The sequence below is a fragment of the Mauremys mutica genome, chromosome 9 (genome assembly GCF_020497125.1).
Source record: "Mauremys mutica isolate MM-2020 ecotype Southern chromosome 9, ASM2049712v1, whole genome shotgun sequence".
NCBI lineage: Eukaryota > Metazoa > Chordata > Testudines > Geoemydidae > Mauremys > Mauremys mutica.
Window position 1 is genome coordinate 89,165,773 of NC_059080.1, and position 21,194 is coordinate 89,186,966.

At 45.6% G+C, this 21,194-nt stretch overlaps 2 protein-coding genes across 3 annotated transcripts in view; one reads left to right on the top strand and one right to left on the bottom strand.

The window, feature by feature from the left end:
* The window catches only part of PHC3 (polyhomeotic homolog 3), a 105,741-nt gene extending 97,716 nt beyond the window's left edge, over positions 1 to 8,025 (bottom strand). The window contains exon 1 of one of the 2 annotated variants that reach the window (XM_045030536.1): positions 7,853 to 8,025. The gene's annotated coding sequence lies outside the window, so the exon portion shown is untranslated. Of the gene's footprint in view, positions 1 to 7,848 lie in introns of both variants that reach the window. The other variant, XM_045030537.1, reaches the window with a different exon arrangement.
* Positions 8,026 to 8,195: 170 nt separating this feature from the next.
* PRKCI (protein kinase C iota) overlaps positions 8,196 to 21,194 on the top strand; it is a 54,972-nt gene continuing 41,973 nt past the window's right edge. The window contains exon 1 of the mRNA XM_045029668.1: positions 8,196 to 8,611. Coding sequence (XP_044885603.1) covers positions 8,481 to 8,611 — 131 coding nt within the window. The 5' untranslated portion in view covers positions 8,196 to 8,480. The remainder of the gene's footprint in view (positions 8,612 to 21,194) is intronic.

Sequence of the window (21,194 nt, forward strand, 5' to 3'; positions counted from 1 at the left end):
GGGACTGAGGTAAAGGGAAACCTGGATTCCATTCCCAACCCTGTCCTTGGCTCACATCGTGCACGTCACTTAATGCCTGATTTTCAGAGGTACCAGCCTTCACATCTCCCCCTGAAATTAATGAGACTTGCAAGAGGTCGACAACTCTGAAACTCATAGACTTTAAGGTCAGAAGGGACCATTATGATCATCTAGTCTGACCTGCACAATGCAGGCCACAGAATCTCACCCATCCACTTCAATAACAAACGCCTAACCTATGTCTGAGTTACTGAAGTCCTCAAATTGTGGTTTGAAGACCTCAAGCTGCAGAGAATCCTCCCGCAAGTGCTGCCAGGGGCCAGAGGCTGATGCCAGGGGCAGGGGGTGCAGAGAGGACCTGGAGGCGCTGCTGCCCCCTGGGCATTGCAGGGTTCCTGGCTCAGCCCAAGGCGAGAGGAAGGCCCCCAAGGCTTTGCACTCAGTTTCCCCATCATTAAATCTGTATAATTAAATGTTCCTCTCAGAGATGTTGAGGAGTAAATTAGTTAACATTTGTAAATCACTTTAATTTGTAAGGTTTCAGAGTAGCAGCCGTGTTAGTCTGTATCCGCAAAAAGAACAGGAGTACTTGTGGCACCTTAAAGACTAACAAATTTATTTTAGCATGAGCTTTCGTGAGCTACAGCTCACTTCTTCGGATGCATAGAATGGAACATACAGACAGGAACATGTTCTCTGTATGTATAAATATCTCCTGTCTGTATGTTCCATTCTATGCATCCGAAGAAGTGAGCTGTAGCTCACGAAAGCTCATGCTAAAATAAATTTGTTAGTCTTTAAGGTGCCACAAGTACTCCTGTTCTTTTTAATTTGTAAGTATTTTAAGATCCCTGGATAGAAGGCACTATAGAAATGCAACTAATCTATTTTTATTGTTGAACAAATGTATATAATATATTAATTTCCCCTTTGATATCACACATTCAGTGATGATATTTTTGTGACTCATGACCACAGAAAGAGGTGCGGAGTGCAGGAGGGGGCTCAGGGCAGGGGGTTGAGGTGCAGGAGGGGTGCGGCAGGGGGTTGGGTGCAGGTAGGATGCAGGGTAGGGCAGGGGGCTGGGGGGGACGGAGTGCAGGAAGGGTTCTGGGTGCAGGCTCCGGCCTGGCGCCGCTTACCTGGAGCGGCACTGGAGTGCAAGTGGCATGCACCAGGGCCAGGGCAGGTGCAACCCATTAGGCAGGTGCATAGAAGTGAGGGCAGGGCTGGTGCAACCCATTAGGTGACCTAGGCGGTCGCCTAGGGCGCTAGCATTTGGGGGGCGGCCTTTTGGGTCCTTCAGTGGCCACCGCAGTGGCTGGATCTTTGGCCATCCCGGTCATCATCAGCATTTAGGAGGCAGGACCTGGGGCAGGGGGTTGCAGGGAGGGCCGCCAGCAGCAAGTAAGGGAGGGCGCGGCCCACAGGGGAACGGCTCCCCGCCCCATCTCACTCTGCTCCACCTCCTCCCCTGAGCATGCTGCCCCGCTCTACTTCTCTCCCTCCCGGGCTTGCGGCGCCAAACAGCTGATTGGCGCCACAAGCCTGGGAGGCGGGAGAAGCGGAGCAGTGACGGCATGCTCGGGGAGGAGGTGGAGCAGAGGTGAGCTGGGGCGGGGAGCTGCCGCGGGGCGGGGGGCCCTCAGGGCAGAGGGATGGGGAGCTGCCACGGGGGGGCACCTTAGGGCAGAGGGCTGTCACAGGGCTGAGGGGGGAGGCGCAAGGTGGAAGTTTCACCTAGGGCATGAAACATCCTCGCACCCACCCTGAGTGAGGGTGGCAATTCTGTGACCCTCCTCCAACAACTTTCAACCCCTGCTCCCCCGCCCCATTATCCCATTTTGGGTTGGATCTAAACATCTGAAATCGTTAAACTGACTAATTTTTAAACTCTCTGGCCATGAAATTGACCAAAATGGTCCCTGAAGTTGGTAGGGCACTATTTATAGCTCTTCTAGCAGACTGACAAGCCTCCTAACAGAAATTGTCACAGCAGGGCCTTCCCCCGAGAAAGAATAGGCTATGCATATAGTATGTGGACCACTGCTTTGAAGCTAATCTTCTACTTCCTATGCATACCCAGGTAAACTAGTTACACTCATTCACATAAAGCAAGTAGCTGGTCTTTCATTATAACTAGGGCTGTCAAGTGATTAAAAAAATTAATCGTGATTAATCACAGTGTTAAACAATAATAGAATACCATTTATTTAAATATTTTTGGATCTTTTCTACATTTTCAAATATATTGATTTCAATTACAACACAGAATACAAAGTGTACAGTGCTCACTTTATATTTATTTTGATTACAAATATTTTGCACTGTAAAAAACAAAAGAAATAGTTATTTTTCAATTCACCTAATACAAAGTACTGTAGTGCAATCTCTTTATCATGAAAGTAGAACTTACAAATGTAGAATTATGTACCAAAAAACCCCTGTATTCAAAAATAAAACAATATAAAACTTTAGAGCCTACAAGTCCACTCAGTCCTACTTCTTATTCAGCCAGTCGCTCAGACAAACAAATTTAGTTACAATTTGCAGGAGATAATGTTGCCTCCTTCTTGTTTACCATGTCACCTGAAAGTGAGAACAGTTGTTTGCATGGGATTGTTGTAGCTGACATCGCAAGATATGTATGTGCTAGATTCGCTAAAGATTCATTCATATGTCCATTCATGCTTCAACCACCATTCCAATGGACATGCATCCATGCTGATGACGGGTTCTGCTCAATAATAATCCAAAGCAATCCCGACCAATGCATGTTCATTTTCATCATCTGAGTCAAATACCACCAGCAGAAGATTGATCATTTTTTTTGCTGGTTCGGTTCTGTCGGGTTCTGTAGTTTCCGCATCGGAGTGTTGCTCTTTTAAGACTTTTGAAAGCATGAAAACTCGTCCCTCTTAGATTTTGGAAGGCACTTCAGATTCTTAAACCTTGAGCTAGTTAGAAATCTCACATTGGTACCTTCTTCGGATTTGTGAAATCTACAGTGAAAGTGTTCTTAAAATAAACATGTGCTGTGTCATCATCTGAGACTGCTATAACATGAAATATATGGCAGAATGCGGGTAAAACAGAGCAGGGGGCATACAATTCTCCCCCAAGGAGTTTAGTCACAAATTTAATGAATACATCATTTTTTTAATGAGTGTTATCAGCATGTCCTCTGGAATCGTGGCTGAAGCATGATTGTTTAGCATATCTGGTACATAAATACCTTGCAATGCCAACTACAGAAGTGCCATGCAAATGCCTGTTCTCACTTTCTAGTGACATTGTAAATAAGAAGAGGGCAGCATTATATCCTGTAAATGTAAACAAACTTCTTTGTCTTAGCGATTGGCTGAACAAGAAGTAGAACTGAGTGGACTTCCAGGCACTGAAGTTTTACATTGTTTTGTTTTTGAGTGCAGTTATGTAACAAAAAGAAAAATCTACATTTGTAAGTTGCACTTTCACAATTGCACTACAGTACTTGTATGAGGTGAATTGAAAAATACTATTTCTTTTATTTATCATTTTTTAAAGTGCAAATATTTCTATTAAAAAATAATATACACTTTGATTTCAATTACAATACAGAATACAATGTATATGAAAATGTAGAAAAACATCCAAAATATTTAGTAAATTTCAATTGGTATTCTATTGTTTAACAGTGCATTAAAACTGCGATTAATCTCAATTTAATCACAATTAATTTTTTTTTAGTTAAACGCGAGTTAACTGTAATTAATCGACAGCCCAGTTTAACTATGTTATAATTAGAAGACAGTGTGGATAATATTATTATTTTCCTGCAGTATCCTACATATTTGGTCTTAAGGTTAACTGGACACAGTTGCATACATAATTAAGGTAATTAAGTAATGAAAGGAAATTAGCATCTACAAGCTCATCTGATTACATTGTTAAACTTCTAACAAGATATAGATAAACAGAGGCCTGGTCTACACTGGAAAGGGGATCGATCTAAGTTATGCAACTTCAGCTACGTGAAGAACGTAGCTGAAGTCGACATATTTAGATCTACTTACCGTGTTGTCTTCACTGCGGTAAGTCGACAGCTGACGCTCTCCTGCCAACTCCACATGCGCCTCTCGCCCTAGTGGAGTACCGGAGTTGACGGGAGAGCGCTCGGAGGTTGATTTATCATGTCTAGACTAGACACGATAAATCGACCCCCCACTGGATTGGTTGCTGCCCACCAATCCAGCGGGTAATGTAGACAAGCCCACAGACAAATACATTTAGTGTCTACCTTTCATTTCTTTTACTACAAATGAATGAGTTGATGATTGCTAGTCTAGTAAAGCATTTCTCAAATGTGGCCACCAGGGGCTTTTCTTGCAGCCACAGCCTCTTGGGCAGTGATTAGGGGGTGGGGGTGAGGTGCAAAGCAGTGGCCCCTCCCCCAAGGCTATCAGCAGGGGTTTGGCACTACCCCTCCCTCTGGAGCCACAAATGCCAGAGGAACAGGCATCCAGTGTGAGTTCCCCACCTTCCCAGGGGCAGTGAGGCTCGGGCTTCAGCCCTGGGGTGGCAAGTAGCAGGCTCTGGTCGTGGGGGTTTGGGCTCCAGCCCTGGACCCTGGCTGCGGGTGCCAGCCCTCAGCTCCCCCCCGCCACCACATACATAACCTCTGGCCCACACCTCCTCCCCTGCTCCCCATCCATTGCCTTTCGCCCCTGCTGTCTCCTTACCCACCTTCCCATCCAGGGCTTAATTTGTCCCCTTGCTTGCCAGGGCTGAGTAAGTCTACTGTGAAAATTGGTATTTGTATGTTTGTTATCACTTTTCACAGCCTCCCAGCTAGCTGGTAAATCTGCTGTGGAAGTTGATATACAGTACAAATTGATAACAAATATTACTTTTTGCAGCAGCAGACTTACTAGCTAGCAAGTCTTTTAAAAAAGCAAACAAAAAGCAAAATAAACAACAAAAGAGACAAGAATGTGCAAAACACCTTATTTGTGTTTCTATTCTGTTTAGGTCCAGTAAAGAACAGAGACAACTGTACATTATTTTTAATTATTGAGTCTGCAAAAAAAGCCTCTGCAAAAATAAATTACAATGATTTGGACATGTATATATGCATATTTATTTGTTTTTCCTAAAGTTAAGTATTTTAGGAAAAATTGTCAGAACGGCCACCAGCAAGAGTTGGTGGCTGTACTCTGAGGCCACCAAAAAATTTATTGTGAGAACCTCTGGTCTAATACATCTTGAAATTTACATACAAGTAGATTGACTTGATTACAATTGTAATGCCTTCTGTTAAATTGTTATGGATCATACCATATGGGTCATCAGGTTGGTTGGTCTGTCAGTGATACAATGATAGAGTGAGATAATTTAAGATTTTGCATTACAGAAGCATGGCAGGATGATTTTGTCTGGGTGCCTGGCAAGCCAAGGGTTAAAATCTTGTTCCAGGTAGTTAGCAACTAGATTTGTAATCATTCCCCAGGAAACAACTGTTTTCTTATCAAAGCTAATTGGCTTCAGTCACTTGATTCCCCTCCCAGAAAAGGTAGTAAATTAACAATAGAGAATGAACTAGAAAATAACATACTGGGAGCTTGAAGAAGCAGTAGATAAAGCATGTGTTTGACTAAGGGCTTGTCTACACTGGCAATTAACAGCGCTGCAACTTTCTCACTCAGGGGTGTGAAAAAACACCTTCCTGAGCACAGCAAGTTGCAACGCTGTAAAGCACCAGTGTAAATAATCAGAGGGGTAGCCGTGTTAGTCTGGATCTGTAAAAGCAGCAGAGTCCTGTGGCACCTTATAGACTAACAGAAGATTTGGAGCATGAGCTTTCGTGGGTGAATACCCACTTCGTCGGATGCGCATCCAACGAAGTGGGTATTCACCCACGAAAGCTCATGCTCCAAAACTTCTGTTAGTCTATAAGGTGCCACAGGACTCTTTGCTGCTTTTAGTGTAAATAATGGCTCCCAGTGCTGGGATCTACGCCCCTCATTGAGGTGGTTTTTTTCGAGTGCTGGGAGAGCTCTCTCCCAGCGCTGTGCCGTGGCCACACAAGGCACATTAAAGCGCTGCCGCAGCACTGGTTTAGCATTGCCAGTGTAGACTAGCCCTTAATTACATATATTGTCACCCTATATTATTTGAGGTCTAGTAAATGCAAATTTTAGGGAATGGCTATACTACAGAGGCTATATCAGCATAGCTAAATTGCTGTAGTTATACTGGCATTACCTTGTAGTGTAGATGCAGCCTACACCGAGGGAATGGGTTTTTCCCATTGGTGTAGGAACACCACCTCTCCAAAAGATGATAGCTATGTTGACAGAAGAAGACATAGCTGTGTCTACACTGGCAGTTAGGTCAGCATAGCTACATCAGTCAAGGAATGGATTTTTCACACCCTTGACCAATGTAACAATGTTGACCTAATTTTTAAATGTAGACCAGACCTTATTTGTTTGTTGAATGATGGTGAATGGAAGTTCTAAATTAGGTTAGGTCCATAGCTGAATGTGTGGATTCCCCTTTGTTTTTCTTCTGGAGGTGATTAACAAGTGCACTGACCGGCTTGTCACAAACTGTTAAATTATCCTATAATATTTCACTCCACCTACCTAAAAGCAGTGGCAGCAGGAACAAGGTCTGTAGCTGATTGTCAGGAAAGAAAAACAGATCTACAAACCTCTAATGGTAAGATTGCTTAAAAGAAATAATTTAGACAAAGAGCTACCATAGCTCTATGTTTCCTTGTGGTAAATTATTGATGACCTGTTTTGCTGCCTAAAGAAACAAGTTTAAAATTACACCCATATTAGTGTGTGTGTGTGTGTGTGTGTGTGTGTATGGGGGGGGGGGGGAGTTGGGAGGAATGAGAATAGATCACAGAGGCTTCCTGAGTATTCTACAGTACTGCAGAACGCTCCTCACCAAATTACTTGTCTCCCTTGAAAACATGAGTAGATTATCCTAGCAAATTGTTGCTGACACTGTATCCTGTTGCACCTGAATGCTGTAGTGAACAGTGTGAAACCTGCATGCAGGTTTCAATCATTTGTTGAATTCAAACCCCCATTAATTAACCATCACCTCAAAACAGTGGTAAATCATATCAGTGTGCTAAAAAAAGGATTTTTGCAGTGAGTTTCAGCAAGTGCTGCTCTAGGTGTCACTTCTGCTCCCAAAACAACTGATATATTACCATTAAAATACATAGAGAGATACAGGGCAGGTGAGGTAACATTTTTATTGGACCAATTTCTGATGGTGAGAGAGTGAGCTTTCCAGTTTACACGGAGTTTGACTCTCTCACCAACAGAAGTTGGCCCAATAAAAAAATGTTACCTCACTCACTTCATCTCTGTAGTATTCTGGGACCAACAAGGCTACAATGACACTGCATAAAGTAAGAATTGGATTAGGCTAAAATCCAGCAAAGCATTCAAGCATGTGCTTAACTTTAAACAACAGAGTGATCGCCTTGACGTCACACACCACATGAGTGACGAGGAGGAGGAAGTAGCAGTTGTTCTGGAACGACATACAAGCTCCCCATACTTAACTCCTCCAAGTGAAGAGCACTACAACCTTAAGAAACCTCTATCAGAGGCTGCTATTCCACCCCAGGCAGATCCTTCCCTATAAAATCCTAACACCCTCGACACACGTCACCCACACATACTACTCAACTATGGCAAGGATAGGGAACACCCGCAGCGCATGCCCCCTGATTCTGAAGCTTTGTGACTACAAGTCCCAGAATTCCGTATGGCTTTTGCCCGTTCCTTCGTAATACCCCCAGAAAGCTGTGGACTATACCAACTGCAGATAGCAGAGACATCAATGCTGTTGCGCGCCTTCGCGTTACAGGATGCGAGAGAAGGTGGTGAGAGCGCCTGTCTTTTTCTGCACAGTTGGTCTTCGGCTGAATCGCTTCGGTGCCTGGTTAAGGAGATTCGTGTTTGTTTCCCCCCCCGTCCGTCCTAAGAGCGTAGAACAGTCCCCTCAACAGGCGCGCACTGGAGGAGACGAAGGAGGCAATTGATAGGAGGATTGGGTGGGTGGTCTCTTCCTGCTCTCGCCGGAAGTAGTGGTGTGTGTCCCCCCCCCCCCCCCCGCCGCCGCCGCCGCCGCCGCCGCCGCCGCCGCCCCCAGTTGCTGTGGAGAGTAGGCTGATCCCGCCTCCTCCTCCCCTCACCAGACTGGTTTCTCCTCATCTTGCTTCCCTCCGAGAAATGGTTTGTCCCTGCCTCCCGGTAGGGGCCCTTGGCTCGGCCCGCCGCGGGCGGGGCTGACTCTGAGGCGCTCGTAGCGGCCGGCCAGAGGCGGGACGGAAGAGCTTCCAGAAGCCTGTGCGCTGCGCTGCGCTGTTTGTGCCACTACGGGGGCCGCTCTCGGAGTCGTTCGTTTCCTCCCTTACTGCTCCTCTGGCGCCTCGCGGGGCCGGGGAGATGCCGACTCAGCGGGACAGTAGCGGCGGCAGCACCAGCACCACCACCATCATGTCCCACCCGACGCTGGGCGGGAGTAGCCTCGGCGGGGATAGCGCCCACCAGGTCCGGGTGAAAGCCTACTACAAAGGGTGAGTGACACGGCCTGGGCGGGGTGCCTGGCGGAACGGAGCTCGGGGGCTGGGGGGAGCCCGGGTGAGGTGTCGGGGGTGGGGGGCTCGGTGGCTGGGGGGTGCGCGGGTGGGGTGACGGGGGTGGGGGGCTCGGTGGCGGGGGGGTGCGCGGCTGGGGGGCTCGGTGGCTGGGGGGTGCCCGGGTGGGGTGTCGGGGGTGGGGGGCTCGGTGGCTGGGGAGGTGCCCGGGTGGGGTGCCGGGGGTGGGGGGCTCGGTGGCTGGGAGCTCGGTGGCTGGGGGGGTGCCCGGGGTGGGGGGCTCGGTGGCTGGGGGGTGCCGGGGTGGGGGGCTCGGTGGCTGGGGGGTGCCGGGGTGGGGGGCTCGGTGGCTGGGGGGTGCCGGGGTGGGGGGCTCGGTGGCTGGGGGGGTGCCCGGGTGGGGGGCTCGGTGGCTGGGGGGAGCCCGGGGTGGGAGTGGAGTCTGGGGGGCAGGGGCTTGATTGCGGGAGGGCGGTGCCGGGGCGGTTGGGGGGAAGCGTACTGGAGTGGATGGGGGGAGGTCCGGGGGGAGAAGCAGCCTGAGAGGGGACTTGGGGGCGGGGAGCTGAGGGGTAGCAGCAGTAGGTGACATGTGTAGGGCCTTGGGGTGGTGGCTACCGGCACTGAATGGGCAGGTAATGGAACAAGGCCTCCGGGGAGAGGGTGTCTGGAGGGGGTGAGCCTACAGAAGGGGGTATCAGCAGTGTCTGAAGAAGCTTGGAGTGAGGGGAAATTTGGGGTGTCAGCAGTTGCCTGCAGTGATTATGGTGGGATTCCAGAGTTGCATTAGAATGGAAAATCAGAGGATACAGGAAGGAGTATCTACTGAAACTGAAGGGGATCTAAGGGAGATGGGACTATGTGGGGGGGACCCGTGTTAGGAGAAAACTGTGTTCAGGAGTTAGGAGAGAACTGTGTTCACACTGACTAGATAATGTGGACTTTTGGGCTGGCTGGCTTTTTGAGTCAGTGATTTGAAAATATTCATGTTTTAACATAAGAACATAAGAAAGGCCGTACTGGGTCAGACCAAAGGTCCATTTAGCCCAGTATCTGTCTACCGACAGTGGCCAATGCCAGGTGCCCCAGAGGGAGTGAACCTAACAGGCAATGATCAAGTGATCTCTCTCCTGCCATCCATCTCCATCCTCTGACGAACAGAGACTAGGGACACCCTTCTTATCCATCCTGGCTAATAGCCATTTATGGACTTAGCCACCATGAATTTATCCAGTCCCCTTTTAAACATTGTTATAGTCCTAGCCTTCACAACCTCCTCAGGCAAGGAGTTCCACAAGTTGACTGTGCGCTGCGTGAAGAACTTCCTTTTATTTGTTTTAAACCTGCTGCCTATTAATTTCATTTGGTGACCCCTAGTTCTTGTATTATGGGAATAAGTAAATAACTTTTCCTTATCCAATTTCTCAACATCACTCATGATTTTATATACCTCTATCATATCCCCCCTTAGTCTTTTTTCCAAGCTGAAGAGTCCTAGCCTCTTTAATCTTTCCTCATATGGGACCCTCTCTAAACCCCTAATCATTTTAGTTGCCCTTTTCTGAACCTTTTCTAATGCTAGAATATCTTTTTTGAGGTGAGGAGACCACATCTGTACACAGTATTCGAGATGTGGGCGTACCATGGATTTATATAAGGGCAATAATATATTCTCAGTCTTATTTTCTATCCCCTTTTTAATGATTTCTAACATCCTGTTTGCTTTTTTGACTGCCTCTGCACACTGCGTGGACATCTTCAGAGAACTATCCACGATGACTCCCAAGATCTTTTTCCTGACTCGTTGTAGCTAAATTAGCCCCCATCATGTTGTATGTATAGTTGGGGTTATTTTTTCCAATGTGCATTATTTTACATTTATCCACATTAAATTTCATTTGCCATTTTGTTGCCCAATCACTTAGTTTTGTGAGATCTTTTTGAAGTTCTTCACAATCTGCTTTGGTCTTAACTATCTTGAGTAGTTTAGTTTAGTTTCACCCCCTAACAGTTGGTGAAATGATGTGAATGCCTCATTTTTTGGAATGTTGCTCTTGGCTGGGAGGGAGGGGAGTGTGAATTCTGCCCATGCTGTTTCTTGTAACAATGTTCGGGGTGGTTTTCAATGCTAAACTTACGTCCCTTAGCTTATGCAATACATCTATAGACAGTGTTAAACTGTGCTGCAGCACTGGCAGTTAAGTATTTCTTTTAATCATCCATAAACCGCCAAAACTTGCCAACTGCAGTATTTTTCAGAAATGGTTCTTAAGCACTCTTTTGAACATAGTTGTAACCAACAGGGATTGTGCTTCAGGGAACATCTTGGGGGTGGTGGTGTCAGGTTTCACGAAGCTGCTTGTAGGAAGAGACAGTCAGGGGAGAAGTGAAGAGATGAACCCATGCTGGCTCCAGATCCTCAGCTGTGCTCATTGCAGTTGCATTACTCACAAATATGAATTTACCTGTGATAACCTTTCCCTTTTGCCTCTTCCCTCCCAAATACTCTAATCCATTTTACAACAGCTGACAACTGCACATTCTGCTTGATTTACTTACAGTATTTTTAGAAAGATTTGAATAATTTACTTTATGTACTAAGGTGGCAGTATAGGTCCCAACAGAGATTGTGACCCTATTGTGCTAAACAGTGAACAGACGTGCCCCACAGAAATCACAATCCAAATAGACAAAACATAGGTGAAAGTTCATTTCAGATAAAGGTACACATAGAGAGACCATCACATTTCTTGACAGACAGCTGGTTGAAGGTATAGCAGCAGTTTTGTTAAGTTTGTAGTGATTTCCATTCAAGAATAGTGAATATTTAAGGCATGTCTGCAGTTTCATAATTTTAAAGGAAAGTTAAAAAGTCATGTGTAGACTGAGAACTATAAACCTTTTCTGCATTTGTTAGTTATCACTCAATATCATTCCTGACCTAATATGTAAAGGAGTCTGTTTCTGGGCTTCTCTTGACCAAGGTCTGTATGTATTATACCAATTGGTGTGATTATTTGAACTGGCATCACTAACAATGAAATTCTTCTTTTTTTAAAGTCGTGTTTATTGACTTCTTACCTGAGTGGTGTTAATGCAGTCAGTAGTTCATTACTAAACCTAGAACTAAAACGACTCACACAGGAAGTTGGTTATAAACAAGCTATATGACCAGAATGCTTTAGTCATAATTTGTATTAAGGTCTTAAATTCTGACAGGGTTCTTTCATCATGGGATCCCCTATTTTGATTTCCCCTTCCCCACAGCCAAAATACTTTTGGCTAACCTGGCAGACTTTTCACCTTGCACCATTAAGAAACTGTTGTTAGCATGCAAGATATTACCTACTCCTACTCCAGGCCTCTGCAGGCTTCGGAGCTGAGGACCTGAAACTCTGAACCCCTGTGTGGCAGCATAGCTTTCTTCAGCAGTGACAGTAACTCAAGATAAAACAGATCTTTTACTCAAACACTTACTCGCTAGAGTGGTCATTGCAGTTAGAACATAAAATATTCCTAAGAGTGGGAGGTGGCAAGAGATACAACTGTTGCTCATAGGACTATGTGGCTATGTTAGGCACCTTAGCCATATTCTTATTTATTTACTAGTAAAAATTTTTACATAGCACTTGCACAGTGACATTCATAAGGAATTCAGCAACAACAAATTAGAAGAGCCAGCACCCATCGGTATAACCATGTGAGCTCTCATGTACATTTTCACCACTTTGTGTTTGGAAGTTTCTTGTGATGGGCCCATACTTTAGTAATTGACCTAATCTATGATAGCAGTTATCAGTGCTGTACAATAATAAAACTATATGATCTCAATACTGTAGAAGTAGATGAATAAATTATTAGTGGCATGGTTTAGAACAGCTAGAAAGAGGTAATGCAGTAATTATGCTATTGTATGCAATGATAAAGGCAAGTCCTGAGAAGGAACCATTATCCATCCAGCTTAAGATGAGACGGCAGGAAGTGCTGAGTAGTGCTTACCTTTAATGATTGGCGTAGATGGAGTGTCAGAAAATTCTTTGCTTATTTTTCAACAGCATAAGCTTTAATTTAGACTAGGCTTAGAGCACAGTTAGATGACAGGGTAAAGATACTTCGGGCCCTCTCAACTGTATAGCTTATACCAATGATGAAAAGTTAGATTCCCAGGAAAATTGGTAGTCAGTTTATAATAGATCATGAAGATCTCCTAAGTGAATGCATAGTAAAATAAAACTGAATTCTTGTTCTAGTATGAAGATTAATTCATCATTAAATACTGGGAATATTGGAAGGCCACAGAGCATAAGTAGTCTTGTCCCAAGAACAAGCAAGAAAATATTTGTATCATGAGCTTTGTGGTATGTGTTAACTTGCCTTTTCTTTTTTACATTAATATAGCAGCATTGAGTAGGAAAAGGAAATAACTGTTTAATATATAACCAGGGAGCCAAAACATAATTCAGCAGACACTTGAAATTGATTTATGTATCTTCATTTTAGAATTATTTTCTGGACTTTTAGTGGTATTGGGCAAATTATAGCACAAGTTAGTATGAAGTTAGTAGCCCAGAAAGTTTTTCTCCATTATCTTGACCAAACTTCTTATGGTCTTCTGTGGAGGAATATCTTAAGAGGAGTAAACCTTTTACTCTTTCTTTTCATAAATATCTGTCTGTGCTGTAAATACTCCACTGTAAAAATTAATCTAGGTAGGAGGATGACTGGGTTTTCAGGCATGGTTAGCAATTAAATCTCACTGTGCAGGAGTGGGTAATCTCCAGACCTGAAAGTGTCCATTATGAGAAGGGTTACTTTAAATCATGCTCTAAAGAGTTCTGATTTAGTACTTGATGAGAATATTGAAATAGCACACTCACTCTGGGAGTCAAATATTGTGTGACTTTCTGAGTGATGTAATTAGACCTCATCAAAAGCATAAATGTTTGACGTGGGAGCATGATAAATGTGTGGAGGAGTTTTTTCCAAAGCATCTAGATGTAAGATTCTGAAGAATTTAGTCTCTCTTCCCACTGTGCATAGTAGTTAATCTTAGGCTTCTATGGGAGACCAGTGGTATAATAAACAGTGGGATAAATGTATCCTTTATATACATCCTTTGATTTAAAAAAATAAAAAAATCAATGTTATCAGTTAAAAAAATTAACTGATAACATTGATTTTTTTTAACTAACACTGTGTGTGTGTGTGTGTTAGTGTGTGTGTGTGTTAGTGTGTTAGTTATATCAAAGGATGTATATAAAGTGACCTTTTAAGGATAATGAAGAAAAGCCACTTGATCTCGATTGAAAAGTGGGAGGGCAGCAACAAGGTGTACAGCATGCCTTTTTAGATACTATAACAAATTAGTCTGTTTTGAGTCTTTACTGCACTGAACTGCAGGAAAGACAATAGTGATAAACACAATTTTGCTGTAGCTCATGATTTACTAACTCTATTGGAGAGGCTACTCATGTGAAATGTTGCTTTAATTTTTTTCTTCCGGGGTGGAGCAGGCCTTTTATTTACTGCAGGGGGATCCTATTATCTTAAATGTTTACAAAGAGCTTTTGAATATTTGTTTTAAATGCAAGGTATTCAGGCCAGGGTCTCTCTCTGTACAGGTCCCTGTAAAATGAGTCCTTGATTTGGGCTTATGGATACTACTGAAATTAAAATAATAAACTCTGAAAAACAGAGTTTTTATAGTGGAGGTGTTTACACCACCATTAAGGGTTAGTAAATAATAGAAATATAGGCCTCGAAAGGGACCTTGAGAAGTCAAGTCCAGCCTCCTAAGCTGTGGCAGGACCAAGTAAACCTAGACCAGTGGTCACCAACCAGTCGATTGTGATCTCCAGTGGTGTAGCAGGGGTGCCGCTAAGGCAGGCTTGCTCCCTGCCTGCCCCAGCCCCATGCTGCTCCCGGAAGTGGCCAGTGTAGCCCTGGGTTCGGGAGGCAGGGATCTCCCTCTGCATGCTGCTCCTATCTGCAAGCACCTCCCTTCCCCCCCACCCCCCCGCAGCTTCCATTGGCCACAACTCCCCGTTCCTAGCCAATGGGAGCTGCGTGGGCAATGCTTACAGACAGGGGCAGCATGTGGAGCTGCGTGCCCCCTCCCCAGGGGTGGCAGGGGTGTATTGGCCCCTTCCGGGAGCGGCGTGGGGCTGGGGTAGGCAGGGAGCCTGCCTTAGTAGCAGCCACGCTGGGCTGCCAGCTTGGAACTGCCAGAGGTAAGTGCTGCCTGGCAGGAGGCCGCACCTCAGGCCTGAGCCCCCTCCTGGAGCCCACTTCTGTACCCCAAGCACCCTCTTGCATGCCAAGCCCTACCCTTGAACCCCCTTTCAGAGGCAGCACCCTGTACCCCCTCCTGCACCCCAACACTCTGCCCCAACCCAGAGCCCCCTCCTGCATCTGAACCCCCTCCCAGAGCTTACACCCCTCACCCCCTCCTGTACCCCAACCCCTTGCCCCAGGTTCAGCCCAGAACCCCCTTCCACACTGCGAACCCTTCCCGAACATCCTACCCCAGCTCAGTGAAAGTGAGTGAGGGTGGAGGACAGCAAGCGATGGAGAGAGTGGGGGATGGAGTGAGTGGGGTAGGGTTTTGGGGAAGGGGCAGGGTAGATCCTGTGTTGCCCTTAAATTCAAAAAGTGATCTTGCATGTAAAAAGGTTGGAGACCACTGATCTAGACCATCCCTGACAGGTGTTTGTCCAACTGTTTTTAAAAGCTTCCAATGATGGGAACTCCACGATCTACCTTGGAAGCCTATTCCAGAGCTTAACTTTATAGTTAGAAAGTTTTTCCTAATAGCCAACCTAAATCTCCCTTGCTGAAGATTGTCCATTATTTTCTTGTCCTATCTTGAGTGGACATGAGGAACAGCTGATCACGGTCCTCTTTATAATAATCCTAAACATATTGGAAGTGTGTTATCAGCTCCCTTCTCAGTCGTCTTTTCTCAAGACTAAACATGCCCAGTTTTTTAACCTTTCCTCATAGGTCAGGTCTTCTAAACTTTTTATCATTAATTTGTATACATTTTTCCTAAGTTGTGGTACCCAAAATTGGATACAGTATTCCATCTGAGGCCTCACCAGCGCTGAGTAGAGGGGGGGGGCAGTTATCTCCCATATCTTACATACAGCGCTCCTATTAATGCACTCAGATTAGCCTTTTCAACTGCATTACACTGATGACTCATATTCAGTTCATGGTCCACTATAACTCCTAGATCCTTTTCAGCAGTGCTACTGCCTACACAGTTATTCCCCACTTTGTAGTTGTGCATTTGATTTTTACTTCCTAACTACTTTGCACTTGTCTTTATTGAATTTCATTTTGTTCAATTCAGAGCAATTCTCCAATTTGTCATGGTCATTTTGATTTTTAAACTTGTACTCCAAAGTGCTTGCAATCCCTCCCAGCTCATTCTCATCAGTAGATATTATAAGCATATTCTCTATTCCATTATGCAAGACTTTAATGAAAGTATTGAATCGAATATCTAATACCGGAATCGGCAACCTTTGGCACATGGCCCGCCAGGGTAAGCACAGCCCATGCTGCTGCCCGCCTCCCCCATTGGCCTGGAGCAGCAAACACGGCCAGTGGGAGGTGAGATCGGCCAAACCTGCGGACGCGGCAGGTAAACAAACTGGCCTGGCCTGCCAGGGTGCTTTACTCTGGCAGGCCGCGTGCCAAAGGTTGCCTATCCCTGATCTAATACATTATAGTTTTGTTTACTTGGAGCATCTGCAGGCATGGAGCTCCTGAGCTCCCTGTGGCTGCGGTTCGTCGTTCCCAGCCAATGGGAGCTGCGGGAAGTGGCTGGAAACAGCAAACCGTGGCCACAGGGAGCTCAGGGGCTCCATGCCTGCAGGGGCTCCAAGTAAACAAAAAGTCCAGATCTGCCAACGCCTTACCCTGACGGGCCAGGACCCACAGTTTTCCAACCCCTTAAATATAGGGCTGGCTTATGAAAGGGTCATACAGTTTTTGCTGTTTTTACCTATCCATTTGAGGGGGGGGTTTGGCTTATAAACGAACAGGCTAATGAGCAAGTATATATGGTACTCTTTGAGTATGGTCGTGCAACCATTTGTGCACTCATTTTATAGCAGTGGTTCTCAAACTTTTGTACTGGTGACCCATTTCACATAGCAAGCCTCAGAATGCGACCCCCATCCCTTATAAATTAAAAACACTTTAAAAAATATATCTAACACCATTATAAATGCTGGAGGCAAAGCGGGGTTTGGGGTGGAGGCTGACAGCTCACGACCTCCCATGTAATAACCTCACCACCCCCGAGGGGTCCCGACCCCCAGATTGAGAACGCCTGCCTTATAGTAATTTCATCTAGATCACATTTCTCTTGTTTGCTTATAAGAATGTCATGCAGAACTGTATCAAAAGACTTAAATCAAGGTATATCATGTCTACTGGTTCCTCCTAGCCACTAGGTCAGGAATCCTATCAAAGAAAGAAATTAAATTGGTTTGGCATGATTTGTTCTTGACAAATCAATGCTGACTACTCCTTATAACCTGGTTATCCTTCAGGTGCTTACCAACTGATTGTTTAATAATTTGCTCAGTATCTTTCTAGGTATTGACGTTAGGCTAACTGGTCTATAATTTCCTGGGTCCTCCTTGTCCCCCTTTTTAAAGATAGATACTATGTTTACCCGTCTCCAGTCTCCTGAGACCTCTCCCATTCTCCAGGAGTTCTCAAAGATAATTGTTAATGGCTCAGAGATTGCTTCAGCTAGTTCCTTAAGTTCACCCAAGACAAATTTTTTGGTGGCCTCAGAGTGTGGCCACCAACTTTTGCTGGTGGCCACTCTCACTTTTCCCTAACATACTTAATTAACTTTAGGAAAAAAATAAATATGCACATATACACATCCAAATCACTAACTTATTTATTGCTAGCTAATAAGCCTGTTGTGAAAAGTGATATTAACAAACATGCAAGTATCACTTTTCACAGCATACTTACTCAGCAAGCCTGGGGACAAATTAAGCTCTGGGTGGGAGGAGGATGGCTGAGGGAGGCAGCAGGGGGCTGCAGCCTGAAGCCCCGTGGCCGGAGGACGGAGCCCAAAACTGCGCAGCCAGGTGCCCAGGTCTGGAGCCCGAAGCCCTGCGGCCAGAGCCTGTCCCCCTGCAACCTCAGGACTGAAGTTCAAACTGCTCCTGGGAAGTTGGGGAACTCACCAGGCTGCCTGCTTCTCCAATGTTGTGTCCCAGGTGTCTTGGGAGGGGGACCCCTGCTGACGGCCCCAGCAACCAGCACCAAGGTGGTGCATCTAGGACAGAGGTTCTCAAACTGGTGGTCGGGACCCCTCAGGGGGTGGTGAGGTTATTACATGGGGGGGATCGTGAGCTGTCAGCCTCCACCCCAAACCCTGCTTTGCCTCCAGCATTTACAGTGATGTTAAATTAAAAACACTTTTTAATATATTTATAAGAGGAGGTTGCACTCTGAGACTTGCTATGTGAGAGGGGTCACCAGTACAAAAGTTTGAAAACCACAGATCTAGGAGCACTAGGGAGGGGAAGGGGCCCCTGCTTTGCTCCCCCACAACAGTTCAGGAGGCGGTGGCAGCAAGAAAAGCCACTGGTGGCTGCATGTAGCCACAGTGGCAGCATTTGAGAAACACTTCCTTAGGATGGATTTCATCAGGCTCTGCATATCTAAATATTCTTTAACCTGTTCTTTCCCTATCTTCACTTGCATTCCTTCCCCCTTGTTGGCATATGTGAGAGGTGCCGCCCGTACTGGGGGGCATAAGTTAAAGGGGAGGACATGACCACCCTATGTGTCTCCTCCCTGCCCTGCCCCCAGCCCGGGGCACTGTGCTCTCTCTGCCCCCTCCCCGTCACACATTACCTGCTGGGGAGTAAGGAGGGCCTCTGTCCTCCCGCTGCACTGGCTTCCTCCTCCCCACCACCTGTATTCAGTTGCAGGACGGAGCTGTTCCTGGTCACTGCTCTGCACAGCATAGCCAGCTGCCTGGGAGAAAGCCTTCCTGGGGAGGGGTGTCAACAGCAGCCTGCTTCCCCGGGCTCGCTCTGCTTTCAGGGACAGGGGCTGTGTGTGCCAGGAAGGAGAGGGGGAGGGCTCTGGCTGGCTTGGCCACTGCCCTCAGGACTTGAGCCTAGGTGGGGGTGCGGGTGCGGCAGCCTACCACAGCTGCAGCCAGGTGCTGTCCCAGGCGGCTGGAAGAGTCTGTGGCCTGGCCCCACCGCTTCTGGGATGGCTGCTGGGGGGGTATTTGATCCTGCATTCCCTCCCGCCCCATGCATCACCTCCCTTTGTGAGTATTAGTTGTGTTGAGCATCTGGTCATCATTAACCTTTTAGTGAAGACTGAAGCAAAATAGGCATTAAGCACCTCAGCTTTCTTGATATCATCAGTAATTAGCTTTCCTTCCCCAACAAGTCAAGGACCTTTCCTGTCTTTCTCTTGCTCCTAATGTATTTAAAGAACCTCTGCTTTTTGTGTCACTTTTTTTGTGGCTTTGCTTTTCTGATTTTATCCCTACATACTTGTGCTGTTCTTTTGTACACCTCATCAATTTTACCCTGTCTCCACTTTTTGTAGGATTCTTTTTTGATTTTTCAGGTCTTTAAAGAGCTCCTAACGCAGCCTGCGTTAATCAGGTCTTTATTTACAGGTTTCATGTTCAATAGCACCACCATTCTGTAGGAAAATGTTCCCAATTCTAAAGCACCTAGCCTATAAGTCCTGTCTTAGTCTATTTTTTCAAAGTAGTTTAATCAACATTTACCTTGTTGAACAAGATAGCTGAAGGAGTTAATCATCAAAATAGCGACAGAGTCCTGTGGCACCTTATAGACTAACAGAAGTATTGGAGCGTAAGCTTTCATGGGTTAATACGCACTGCATCTGACAAAGTGGGTATTCACCCACGAAAGCCTATGCTCCAATACTTCCGTTAGTCTATAAAGTGCCACAGGACTCTTTATCGTTTTTTACAGATCCAATCATCAAAATGTTCAGTATATCTTAAATTTGTGGACATCTTGTCAGAATACTTTTCTCTGTTTAATGTAAACTGCAGTTACGCTAGTCTGAGTCTTTTGGATTTTTAACCTCTAATTTTGAGCTGCCTCATGCACTCTTTCAAATGGAGTGTCTCATCTTTTCTTCTAAATAATCCCTTTCCATTTCCTGCTTTTCCTGTTGCTATTGATGGTTCTAATATCTCAGGTTCAGCGTCTCATCTAAACTTCTTTGCTTTTCACTCTCAAACATCCAGTTGCTCAGCGACTCTTGTCACTGCTTTAATATTAGCAAAGAGAGGGTAGGTTTTGATATCTCCACAACTTAAATCCTTAGTCAACTTTTTCTGTGGTCTTTCCACTTCTTGCCTCTTCTCTAGTCTATCAAAAATGCTGCAGTTGAACTCCTCTGCTACTCTGAATGTTGGAGTTCGCTTTAGCTGCTTGTCTGTTTTGGGGTTGAAGTGAGTCAGATGTTGGTATGCAGAGCTATCACTTCTTAGTGCCCCCTTCATTTCTACAGAATTTAATCTTTCATTTTAAAAATGAAACAATAGGTTTCATAGTCTTTATATTTGCAACAAACTTTTCAACTGTAAATCAATTAAATGCCATCAAACTTTGTTAACACAGAACTAACAAAGTGCTCAGTGGTGCCCCTTGCCCTTCCAGAATGCGTAGAGCTGCTCAAATGTAAACCAGGAAAGGCAGAGTTGAAGCATACGCAACCCCTGCAACGCAACTTTAACTCTGCCCTTTGGAACTGACAATAGCTTTGGAAGTGTTTCAGTGAGGTTGATGCTATAGGTAGTAGACATGAAGCACTGTGACAAGGTATCATTGTTTACATTACATTCCAGATTAAAATTGCAGCATTTATTTGCTTGCACTCTTGCAGCATTCACTCTTGGGTGTAACTCATAAATCGTGGCAGGATTAGTTAGAGCAGGTTGGAAGATTTGTCACTGTGAGGAGAAGAGGTGCACCTGTTACTTTAGGACTCAACTATGCCTCACTTTAGCAGTGAGTTCTGTAGTTTGTTAGTGGTTCACAGCAATTGTCTTGTCATGGAGAGTGTCAGCAGTGTGGTGGCATTACATGGTCCCTTTCCACCATCCTTATCCAGCCTCCAGAAGTGGGGGAGTTCTGGGTTCTTTCCTCTCATTGGGTAACAGCAGAAGGAAGGGGACCCCTTGAACTGCCTCCCTTGGCCTGGTGGGTAGTTGAGGGAGAAGCTGCCACAGATGGAGGGTATTTGTGGGTGAGAGGCGTGGTGCCACAGGTGTGCCACTTCCCTGGTCCACCCCCCCCCCCACTGTGTCCTTGAATGGGAAGTTCATAGAATCATAGAATCTCAGGGTTGGAAGGGACCTCAGGAGGTCATCTAGTCCAACCCCCTGCTCACGGCAGCGCTTTGAAGTGCAAGTGTAGCCATAGCCTCTGTGTGTCCGCTCGAGCAGTTATACTGGCATAACTTCAGTGGTTTAAATGCACACTCTACTTTGTACCAGTATAACTTTTCTGGGTAG